Below are 12292 nucleotides of genomic sequence, written 5' to 3'. Positions count from 1 at the left end.
AAAAATACAAAAATTAGCCAGATGTGGTGGCGTGCACCTGTAATCCCAGCTATCTTGAAAGGCTGTGGCAGGAGAATCGCTTGAACCTGGGAGGCGGAAGTTGCGGTGAGCCAAGATAGTGCCACTGCACTCCAGTCTGGGTGACAGAGCGAGGTTCCATCTTAAAAAAAAAAAAAAAAAAAAAAAAGAAAAGACAAGAGACCTGGCAGACAGACCTTAAATTTTAGCTCCTGTCCTGTACAACCTCCAGAAAAGAGAATAGAGAGATGACAAGAAGGAGTTAATCAAAGAAATAAAAGAAAATTCTCAAGAGGGCTAGAAACACAGTAATTTTCACATTGGCTATACCTACCAAGTTCAGAGCAGGATGAATGAAAAAAATCCCACATGTAAACAGGCTGTGGTAAGACTTCAAAACACCAGAAGTAATTTTTTTAAAAGCCTATATATTTCCAAAAGTAAAATATGAGTTAACAACAAGCAAACAATAATTCAACTACTATCAGACTTCATATCAGCTGCAGCATTAGGCTGATAATGTGTTGGTGGCTCCCAACATATTACTCACGTACTTTTGGTGATGCTGGTAGAAACAAGCCTCCTCCCAGGCTGGGTGTGGTGGCTCACGCCTGTAATCCCAGCACTTTGGGAGGCTGAGGCAGGCGGATCACAAGGTCAGGAGATCAAGACCATCCTGGCTAACATGGTGAAACCCCGTCTCTACTAAAAATACAAAAAATTAGCCGGTCGTGGTGGCGGGCACCTGTAGTCCCAGCTACTCGGGAGGCTGAGGCAGGAGAATGGCGTGAACCCGGGAGGCGGAGCTTGCGGTGAGCCAAGATCGCACCACTGCATTCCAGCCTGGGCAACGGACCAAGACTCCGTCTCAAAAAAAAAAAAAAAAAGAAATAAGCCTCCTCCTCAACAAGAGCCTCAGGCAGCATCCAGATAAGGGTACTGTCATCACAGGAGGCCACAGCTCCATGCACGTGACTGCCCCTGTAGACCTTTCAGTGGGACACAATGTGGAGGACGAAAACAGTGATATTGAGCATCCTGACCCTGTGTAGGCCTAGGCTAATGTATGTGTGTCTTAGTTTTTAATAAAAAAGTAAACTAAGTAAACATTTTTAAAATAGAAAAAAACTTATAGAATGTAAAAAAACACATTTTTATAACGGCTGTACAACATGTTTGTGTTTTAATCAAGTGTTATTACAAAAGAGTCAAAAGTTAAAAACATTGCTGACTGTGAAAAAAATTAAAAACCAGTTTATTTATTTATTTATTTATTTATTTTTGAGACGGAGTCTCGCTCTATTGCCCAGGCTGGAGTGCTGTGGCCGGATCTCAGCTCACTGCAAGCTCCGCCTCCCGGGTTCCCGCCATTCTCCTGCCTCAGCCTCCCGAGTAGCTGGGACTACAGGCGCCCGCCACCTCGCCTGGCTAGTTTTTTGTATTTTTTAGTAGAGACAGGGTTTCACCGTGTTAGCCAGGATGGTCTTGATCTCCTGACCTTGTGATCCGCCCGTCTCGGCCTCCCAAAGTGCTGGGATTACAGGCTTGAGCCACCGCGCCCGGCCTAAAAACTAGTTTAACACAAGCTTGTCCAACCCATGGCCCACAGGCCACATGTGGCCCAGGATGGCTTTGAATGCAGCAAAACACAAATTCATAAACTTTCTTAAAACATTGTGAGATTTTTTTTTTTAAGCTCATCAGCTATCGTTAGTGTATTTTATGCGTGGCCCAAGACAACTCTTCTTCTGATGTAGCCCAGGGAAACCAAAAGATTGGACATCCCTGATTTAACAGTTTATAAAGAAAAAAGGGGCCAGGCGCAGTGGCTCACGCCTGTAATCCTAGCACTTTGGGACACCGAGGCGGGTGGATCATGAGGTCACGAGATTGAGACCATCCTGGCTAACACAGTGAAACCCCCCCGTCTCTACTAAAAATACAAAAAATTAGCCAGACGTGGTGGCGGGCGCCTGTAGTCCCAGCTACTGGGGAGGCTGACACAGGAGAATCCTGTGAACCCGGGAGGCGGAGCCGGGAGGCGGAGCTTGCAGTGAGCCGAGATCACGCCACCGCACTCCAGCCTGGGCAACACAGTGAGACTCCGTCTCAAAAAAAAAAAAAAAAGAAAAAGAAAAAGAAAAAAGGGCTGGGTGCAAGGGCTCACACTTGTAATGTTAGTACTTTGGGAGGCTGAGGCAGGCAGATTGCCTGAGGTCACGAGTTCAAGACCAGCCCGGCTGATATGGTGAAACCCCGTTTCTACTAAAAATACAAAAATTAGCCGAGAGTGATGGCGACTCCCTGTAATCCCAGCTACTTGGGAGGCTCAGGCAGGAGAATTCTTTGAACCCAGGAGGCGGAGGTTGCGGTGAGCCGAGATTGCACCATTGCACTCCAGCCTGGGCAACAAGAGCAAGACTCCATCTCAAAAATAAAAATACAAAAAAGAAAGAAAAAAGAAAAAAAAGTTTATAAAGCAAAACAAAGCTACCGTAAGCTAAGGTTAATTTATTATTGAAGAAAGAAAACTTAAGCAAACTTAGTGTAGGCTAAGTGTCCAGTGTGTATGAAGTCTACGGTAGAGCAGTCATGCCCTAGGCCTTCACAGTCACTCACCTTCATTCATTCACTCACCCAGAGCAGCTTCCAGTCCTGCATGCTCCATTCATGGTTAGTGTCCTATACAAATATTCCGATTTTTATATTTTATACTGTCTTTTTACTGCCTCTTTTCTATGTTTAGCTATGTTTACTTTAGATCCACAAACACCTGCTAAGGCGTTGTAACGGTCTACGGTGTTCAGTACAGGTTTGTAGCTTAGGAGCAACAGGCCACACCATATAGCCTAGGTGTGTGGAGGCTATGCCATCTAAGGTGTGTAAGGACACTCTACAATGGGCACATGATGGACTTGCCTAACGACACAGTTCTCAGAACCTATCCCCATCTTTAAGCAACACACAACTGTAGTTCAGTATCTTAAGTTCTCGGGAAGATTATTTTGTACTTAGATTTCTATATCTAGCCAAGCTAACATTTAAGTGAGGGAAAAATAATTTTGGTTATGTGATTACTGAAAGTTTATCAACTACAGACTTTTTCTGTAAGAATCATTTGAGAGGCTGGGCACGGTGGCTCATGCCTATTATCCTAGCACTATGGGAGGCCGAGGCGGGTGGATCACAAGGTCAGGAGATGGAGACCAACTGGTTAACATGGTGAAACCCTGTCTCTAATAAAAATACAAAATAAATTAGCTGGGCGTGGTGGCGGGTGCCTGTAGCCCCAGCTACTCAGGAGGCTGAGGCAGGAGAATGGCGTGAACCCAGGAGGCGGAGCTTGCAGTGAGCCGAGATCACGCCACCGCACTCCAGCCTGGGTGACAAGAGGGAGACTCCGTCTCAAAAAAAAAAAAAAGAATCATTTGAGAAAAAATTCAGACAAAACTAAAATGAATCAAAGAAATAAAGAATAGTACGTTTAAAAATAATAAAACTTAGGCCGGGCAGGGTGGCTCAAGCCCGTAATCCTAGCACTTTGGAAGGTCGAGGCATGTGGATCACGAGGTCAGGAGTTCAAGAGCAGCCTGGCCAACACAGTGAAACCCCGTCTCTACTAAAAATACAAAAAAATTAGCCAGGTGTGGTGGCAGGCGCCTGTAATCCCAGCTCCTTGGGAGACCGAGGCAAGGAAAAGGGCTCGAATCTGGGAGGCAGAGGTTGCAGTGAGCCGAGATCGCACCACTGCACTCCAGCCCAGGTGACAGTGCGAGATTCCGTCTATAATAATAATAATAATAATAATAATAAAAGTTAGATTTAAGTCTAACTGTTGGTACATAATGTAAAAAAAAATTTGGAATGGGCAATGAGGAGAAAGTAAAAGTGTGCTTGGTTTTGTTTTTTTTGTTTGTTTGTTTGTTTTTGTGAGACAGAGTCTCACTCTGTCACTTAGGATGGAGTGCAATGGTGTGATCCTGGCTCACTGCAGCCTCGACCTCCTGGGCTCAAGTGATCCTCCCACCTCAGTCTCCTGAGTAGCTGGGACTACAGACACACAACACCATACCTGGTTAATTTTTTTTTATTCTTTGTAGAGATGGGGTCTCCCTATGTTGTCCAGGCTAATCTCAAACTCCTGGGCTGTAGCAATCTGCCCACCTCTGCCTCCCAAAGTGTTGGGATTATGGTGGTTCTTGTCTTCTTTAGGTGAAAAAAACCAAATCCTGGTAGTTAAATTTAAACATGAATTTAAAACTTAATAAAATGGATAGAAACAGCACTATATTTCCAACTTACTAGAAAGTAACATGGAAGACAACTGATCAATTCAACAAAAGCAAGCCAAGAGGTAGCTAGATAAACGGAGAAAGGGTGTGCTTCCTTCCTGCCTTCCTTTATTCATTCAACAAACCAAAAGATAAAGTACACTGTTCCAAGTGCTTTGTTACCTAAGACAAAGTCCATGCCCAGAAGCGCTGAGTGCCTGAGGGTGGAAGGAAGCAAACAGTAACAAACAAGTGAAGTATGACTGGGGCAATGCAAAGTAAAAAACAAAACAAGGCAAGTAAGGGCATAATGTTGAAAACATTCTGCAGCTAGGTGTGGTTCAGGCCTGAAATCCTAGCACTTTGGGAGGCCAACGTGGTGGATCACAGGTCAGGAGATCGGACAATCCTGGCTAACACAGTGAAACTCTGTCTCTACTAAAAATACAAAAAATTAGCTGGGCATGGGGTGGGCGCCTGTAGTCCCAGCTACTAAGGAGGCTGAGGCAGGAGAATGGCATGAACCCGAGAGGCGGAGCTTGCAGTGAGCAGAGATCATGCCACTGCACTCCAGCCTGGGCAACAGAGTGAGACGCCGTGTCAAAAAAAAACACACACACAAAAAAAAAAAAAAAAAGAAAACATTCTGCACAGTCCCACTTATGTATAACATCTAGAATAGGCAAACCTACAGTGAGAGAAAGTAGCTAAGTGGTTGCCAGGGGCTGTTGGGGATCAAGAAGTGAGAGTGGCTGCTTATGGGGATGAGGTTTCTTTTGGGGTGATGAAAATATCCTAAAATCAACTGTGGTGATGACTGCACAACTCTCTGAGTATATTAAAAAACAAACAAACAGACAAACAAAACACTGAATCGCACACTTTAAGGGGGAATTTTTATCGTATGTGGATTATATCTCAACAAAGTTTTTTTTTTTTTTCTTTTTAAGGAACTTGGGAGAGTGCTACGTTAGACAGGACAGTCAGGTAAGATAATTCAGGGAAAGCAAAATATCAATCTGTAGACATATGCACTTGTACCACAAATGTACAGCAAACTGGCCCCAAGCCTATCTGGACACACCTCACCTTCCAGCCATTACCATGTGCCTTCCCAAGGGCAGGGGACTCCGCAAATTCCTAGGAGGTCTCCTTTTTTCACTTCACATGCATTTCTCCTTCCATATGTTCTGTTAAAACGTGGAGGGTGTCCTCCAGCCCTTTCCTGGACTCTTCTAGTAGAGCTTCTAGTAGAGCTTCAAGAGTCCATGGCTGGGCGCAATGGCTCATGCCTGAGGCCGAGGTGGGCAGATCACGTAAGGTCAGGAGTTTGAGACCAGCTTGGCCAACATGGCAAAACCTCATCTCTACTAAAAATATAAAAATTAGCCAGGTGTAGTGGTGTGCACCTGTGGTCCCAGCTACTCAGGAGGCTGAGGGAGGAGAATCGCTTGAACCTAGGAGGCCGAAGTTGCAATGAGCTGAGATGGCACCACTGCACTCCACCTGGGTGACAGAGACTCCATCTCAAAAAAAAAAAAAAACACAAAAAACAAACAAACAAACAAAAACAAAAACAAAAAAAATGGAGAGAGACCTGTGCTGCCAGCCGTGGGATCCAGCGGCACCCATCCATCAGATGTTGATCCTGCTCCTCACTCTCCCACTCATGCAGCCAACACATGTTGAGGGCTTATTCTGGGGAAGAAACCCAAACAAAACTGGAGGGTCAGAGTTTACACTGAAGTATTGGCCTTGAGATTTCAATGATAAAAACGATTTTTTTCTAAGAGATTTTTCTACATATTTCATAGAATTTTCATGTATTTCATAAAATTGATTCTGTTCTATGTAAACATGAGAGTCCAATTCTTATTGGGAGCATTGAAAAAAATAATATAAACATAACAGATATTAACAATTCCTAACTAGCAAACTGAAGTTTATTCTGACACTAAGATCCATTTTTTTGGTCACGAAATCACCCACTATTTATGGACCCACACAGTTAAAAGCCAAGAATAAGGCCAGGCGCGGTGGCTAACGTCTGTAATCCTAGCACTTTGGGAGGCTAAGGCAGGTGGATTGTGTGAGTCCAGGAGTTTGAGATCAGCCTGGGCAACAGTGCGAAACCCCATCTCTACTAAAAATACAAAAAATTAGCCAGGCGTGGTGGCGTATGCCCTGTAGTTCCAGCTACTCAGGAGGCTGAGGTGGGAGAATCACCTGAACCCAAGAGGCAGAGGCTGCGGTGAGCTGAGATCGTGCCAGTGCACTCCAGCCTGGGCAACCAGAGTGAGACCTGAGACCCTGTTTCCAAACAAAAAAGAATAAAAAAAAAAAAACCCAAAATCAAAGTTTTTAATTAGAAATTGTAAACAGCATTTTTTGATTTTAAAAACACCCAATTTTTATACTCCATAGCCATAAAAATGGTGGCCATGGAGGTTATCTGGCTTGAAATGACAAGGGCCTTTTTTCTTTTTTTTTTTTGAGACGGAGTCTCACTCAGTCGCCCGGGCTGGAGTACAGTGGCCGGATCTCAGCTCACTGCAAGCTCCGCCTCCTGGGTTTACGTCATTCTCCTGCCTCAGCCTCCCGAGTAGCTGGGACTACAGGCGCCCGCCACCTCGCCTGGCTAGTTTTTTGTATTTTTTTAGTAGAGACGGGGTTTCACTGTGTTAGCCAGGATGGTCTCGATCTCCTGGCCTCGTGATCCGCCCGTCTCGGCCTCCCAAAGTGCTGAGATTACAGGCTTGAGCCACCGCGCCCGGCCGACAAGGGCCTTTTTTCAAAGAATAACAGAACCTAGAGAGGCTTCTGAGATCACCCAGTCCCACTTCGTCACGCAACAGTGAGGAAACTGATGCAGCAAGGAGGAGAAATGACTCCCAGCCCTCGTGCTGTTAGCCGAAGGCCAGGCTTTTAGGTCTCTCAAACCAAAATGCATCTTGTCCCCTTTAAGAGACGTCACCTCAGAAGGCAGTACACTTACTCCAACAGCTGCCACTGCCCAGCGCATACAGGAATTGCCTAACATGAACCAGAATTATTTTATAGCCAGACCTCATTTTGGACAGAAGAACTGCTAACATTATGGTAGGCAGGCTGGTTTTTGTTGTTGTTGTTTTTTTTTTTTTTTTTTTGAGACAGGGTCTCACTCTGTCACCCAGGCTGGAGTGCAGTGGTATGGTCATAGTTACCTGCAGCCTTGACCTCTGGGACTTAAGCAATTCTCCTGCCTCAGCCTCCTCAGTAGCTGGGACTATAGACATGCATCACCACACCTGGCTAATTTTTAATTTTTTTGTAGAGATGAGGTCTCCCTATGTTGTCCAGGCTTCTTTTGACTGTTTTATGCATCAAACCCACCCTGGAACACCCACCAAAGCAGGTGCGGGTTACAGCAGATGAAACCTTTGGGAAAAGCATATACAATTACCCAAAGAGATGACTCTGAAAGGGATAACACCCATATACACGTTTGAGTTTTAGGTTATTTTAATTTTTATTATTTTTATTTTATTTTTTTGAGATGGAGTCTTGCTCTGTTGCCCAGGCTGGAGTGCAGTGGCACGATCTCAGCTCACTGCAACCTCCCCCTCCCGGGTTCAAGCGATTCTCCTGCCTCAGCCTCCCGAGTAGCTGGGATTACAGGCACACACCACCACGCCTGTCTAATTTTTGTATTCTTAGTAGAGGCGGGGTTTCACCATGTTGGCCAGGCTGGTCTTGAACTCTTGACCTCATGATCTACCTGCCTCGGCCTCCCAAAGCACTGGGATTACAGCCATGAGCCACTACATCCGGCCCTAGGTTATTTTTAAACGCCAGTCACATTACTCTCCAGCCACACTGTTTTTGGGATGTCAGAGTGGTCATTCACGAGTACAGGTGAAAACCCCTAACAAGTGATGCTCACACACAGTTTTTGGGATTAAGTTTGCCTTTTTCCAATCCAGAAAAGGGAGATTTGGAAGGCAAACTGGTGCAAGTAGAGGAGAGCTGATTTTAATGGTATCTAGATAGGAGCTATGAATGGCAAACAGTCCTTACACACGAACCCAAAGCAGGTTAGAAAAACCCGACATGTGGCTGGGCACAGTGGCCCATGCCTGTAATCCCAGCACTTTGGGAGGCCAAGGCAGGCGGATCATGAGGTCAAGGGATCCAGACCATCCTGGCCAACATGGTGACACCCTGCCTCTACTAAAAATACAAAAATCAGCTGGGCGTGGTGGTGTGTGCCTGTAGTCCCAGCTACTTGGAAGGCTGAGGCAGGAGAACTGCTTGAATCAGGGAGGTAGAGGTTGCAGTGAGCCAGGATCGCACCTTGTGCCACTGCACTCTGGCCTGGTGACAGAGCAAGACTCTGTCTCGAAAGAAAAAAAAAGAAAGATTCGATATGTAACAGCATTTGGTTGGCTTCTGCTGCCACATCAACAATAAAACAGCACTTCGCAGGCCAGTCTAGAAAGTGGAATTTTTCTGTCATTCACACTGGCCACTCCAAACACTACTCACAGTTCATCTGAATTAATAAGCATTTATTTAATAAGTACCGGGCATTAAAATGTTGACATGATACTGCTAATCAATGTGTAAAATGCAAGCAATATAGGATGGCCTAGATTTTAAATCAGTCCCAACCTTTTTCATTTGTGGATTTGTTTGTGTTTGCGGTAGTAGGAGAGGGCACAACACTGCAATGAGGAGAAAAGTACCAGACTAGGAGCTGAAAAGCTCGGCTCTGGTTCGCACTTTACCACAAATGGGCTTTCATTTCCTCTTCTGTAAGATGGGGATAGTCTCCCACAGGGTGGCTATGAGGATCAAATGCAACAACTCATGAGAAAAGCAGTGGAAACTGATAAAACACATGCACATTTGAGGGAGAGTTGCTCCTCTTATTACTGAACTCTGAGAATTCCTCATACCCAAAGCACCCAGGAAAACCACCTAGCATGAGGCCTCAGCAAAGGCCAATCACAGCCTCAGCACTACACAAAAGCCAGTGCAAGGTAAAGAAACCTACAAGGGGGCTGGGCGCAGTGGCTCAAGCCTGTAATCTCAGCACTTTGGGAGGCTGAGACGGGCGGATCACGAGGTCAGGAGATCGAGACCATCTTGGCTAACCCGGTGAAACCCTGTCTCTACTAAAAATTACAAAAAACTAGCCGGGCGAGGTGGCGGGCGCCTGTAGTCCCAGCTACTTGGGAGGCTGAGGCAGGAGAATGGCATAAACCCAGGAGGCGGAGCTTGCAGTGAGCTGAGATCCCGCCACTGCACTCCAGCCTGAGACTCCATCTCAAAAAAAAAAAAAAAAAAAAAGAAACCTACAAGGGCTAAACAACCAATGAGAGGAAAGCAAGGAAAGCAGACATGTGGACATCCTGAGTCACCGCATGGAGACAAAAGGTGGTAAAGGCCTTGTGTGCCTCTGCTTCCCGCAATCTCTGATCAGTTTGGGGTCACTGTATAGCTCTATTTCCAGTACTAGCATAGCCACAGGGGTCAGTCTCTTCCCTTTATAGAAATCCCACATGGGCCAATAAGACAAGTATTATCGTCTTCACTTTACTGACAGGACAACAGGTCAATGAAGTGACTTGCTTACGGTCAGCCGGGCAACTAGGCTGAGAAACCAAGCTTCCTGACCCCCCTCCCCCAATCCACTCTCTCTCCTCAGGTGGTTACACACCAACATCAGTTCCCATCTGTGAATGATCCACTACGGGTCAGGTCCTTAAGGGCAGGGGTTCTGCAGGTGAAGACAGATTTGAAGAGGTGAAGTCACATGCCTGTGGTACAGTATCCCCCGCTCATCCATGGTTTCACTTTCCAAGGTTTCAGCTACCTGCCATCAACCTTGCTCTAAATATATTAAGTAGGGCCAGGGCGTGGTGGCTCATGCTTATAATCCCAGCACTTCGGGAGGCCGAAGCAGGTAGAACACCTGAGGTCGGGAGTTCGAGACCAGCCTGGCCAACATGGTGAAAGACTGTCCCTACTTAAAAAAAAAAAAAAATACAAAACACAAAATTAGCCAGGCATAGTGGTTCATGCCTTTAATCCCAGCTACTAAGGAGGCTGAGGCAGGAGAATCACTTGAGCCCAGGAGACGGAGGTTGCAGCGAGTCGAGGTCATGCCATTGCACTCCAGCCTCGGCAACAAGAGTGAAACCCTGTCTCAAAAAATAAAAAAAAAAAAAAAAATAAAAATTTTTTTTTTTTTTTTTTGAGACGGAGTCTCGCTCTGTCGCCCAGGCTGGAGTGCAGTGGCGCGATCTCGGCTCACTGCAAGCTCCGCCTCCCGGGTTCACGCCATTCTCCTGCCTCAGCCTCCCGAGTAGCTGGGACTACAGGCGCCCACAACCGCGCCCGGCTAATTTTTTGTATTTTTAGTAGAGACGGGGTTTCACCGTGGTCTCGATCTCCTGACCTTGTGATCCGCCCGCCTCAGCCTCCCAAAGCGCTGGGATTACAGGCGTGAGCCACCGCGCCCGGCAAAAAATAAAAATATTAAGTAGGCCAGGCCCAGTGGCTCACGCCTGTAATCACATCACTTTAGGAGACCTAGGTGGGTGGATCACTTGAGGTCAGGAGTTTTGAGACCAGCCTGGCCAACATGGTGAAACCCCATCTCTACCAAAAAATACAAAAATTAGCCGGGTGTGGTAGTGGGTGCCTGTAATCCCAGCTACTTGGGAGGCTGAGGCAGGAGAATCGCTTGAACCTGGGAGGTGGAGGTTCCAGTGAGCCGAGATCACACCACTCTACTCCCGCCTGGATGACAGAGCGAGATTCTGTCTCAAAAAGACAAATAAAAATATTAAACGGTAGATTCTAGAAAGAATGCTTAAGTTTCAATTGCACGTCATTCTGAGTAGCATGATGAAATCTCACACCACCCTGCTCCATCCCACCTGGGATGTCCTTTGTCCAGCATGTACTGTATCACAGTGCTTGTGTTCAAAGAATCCTTATTTTATTTAATAATGGCCTCAAAGCGCAGGAGTAGCAATGCTGGCATATTGTTATAACTGTTCTATTTTGTTATTAATTATTGTTGTTAATCCCTTACTGTGCTAATTCATAAATTAAACTTTATCACAGGGGTGTATGTATAAGACAAAACATAGTCTACATAGTGTTCAGTACCATCTGAGGTTTCAGGCACCCACTGGGGGTCTTGGAACGTATCCATTGAGGATAAGATTTAACCTGCTGCTGTGCAATTCTAAAGCTGGCCCGCTTTCCACTATCTCTCCACCAGACACGCTGCCTCAGGATTCTAAGAAACCTCAAGAGGCAAGGTTTATTTTGCAATTAGGATGGTTGTCCCCGGTATCAAGAACAGATTTCTTCAGAAAATCAGCATGACCTAGAACTTCTTTCTTATCTAACAGTCCTTTTGCTATTTCTAATGAAAACTGAAAAAGTCAAACAGACTTTATCCAAATAGGAAAAAAAAAAAAAAAAGATGAGCAGAACTAGACTCTTGATTGGAAGGACTGAGAATGCAAACTTTAACCAGAAACCATTTCCCCTTATCCCGCCCTGCCCCCTCTTTTTGAAGTGCCAGGAGCAGCTACAAAAACAAAGATGACTCCTAGGGCCAGGGGAAGCTTGAGTCAAGGCCAAAGGTCCTGAAATCTGAAGGTCCAGGCCCAAGGGCACAGACTTTACCTCTATGAAGGAGAGATCTGGCAGTATCCCTAGCGAGCAGACAGCCAGCCTGAGAGAGAGATGAATAGAGGGGTACAGTTCCACAAGGCTGACCTCTGCACTGGACTTGAGGCCCGTGAACCTAGTGATCTGCAAAAACGAGTTTACATAACAGGCCTTTGTGTTGTCCCAGATAAGAGTGAGTGGAGGAGCTTCAGAATGTTTTAAGGATTTAGAGCCAGCTGAGATTTCCTGAGGACACTGAGGTGGGGAGGAGGGAGGGTGGGGGAGGGGCAAATTCAGACCTAATCTGTCTCATCTAGGGAGGAAAACAG

General features: G+C 45.9%; 1 protein-coding gene across 4 annotated transcripts in view; it reads right to left on the bottom strand.

Moving 5' to 3' along the window:
- RAB43 (RAB43, member RAS oncogene family) overlaps positions 1-12292 on the bottom strand; it is a 40442-nt gene that overhangs the window by 23238 nt on the left and 4912 nt on the right. The window contains exon 1 of one of the 4 annotated variants that reach the window (XM_065539059.2): positions 5887-6455. The exons of the other annotated variants lie outside the window; for them this stretch is intronic. Coding sequence (XP_065395131.1) covers positions 5887-5973 — 87 coding nt within the window. The 5' untranslated portion in view covers positions 5974-6455. Of the gene's footprint in view, positions 1-5886; positions 6456-12292 lie in introns of those variants that run through there. 4 annotated transcript variants of the gene reach the window in all.

This window comes from Macaca fascicularis, chromosome 2 (genome assembly GCF_037993035.2).
Source record: "Macaca fascicularis isolate 582-1 chromosome 2, T2T-MFA8v1.1".
Taxonomy (NCBI): domain Eukaryota; kingdom Metazoa; phylum Chordata; class Mammalia; order Primates; family Cercopithecidae; genus Macaca; species Macaca fascicularis.
The sequence above is the reverse complement of the archived record's forward strand: the minus strand, read 5'-3'. Positions and strand labels throughout refer to the sequence as shown.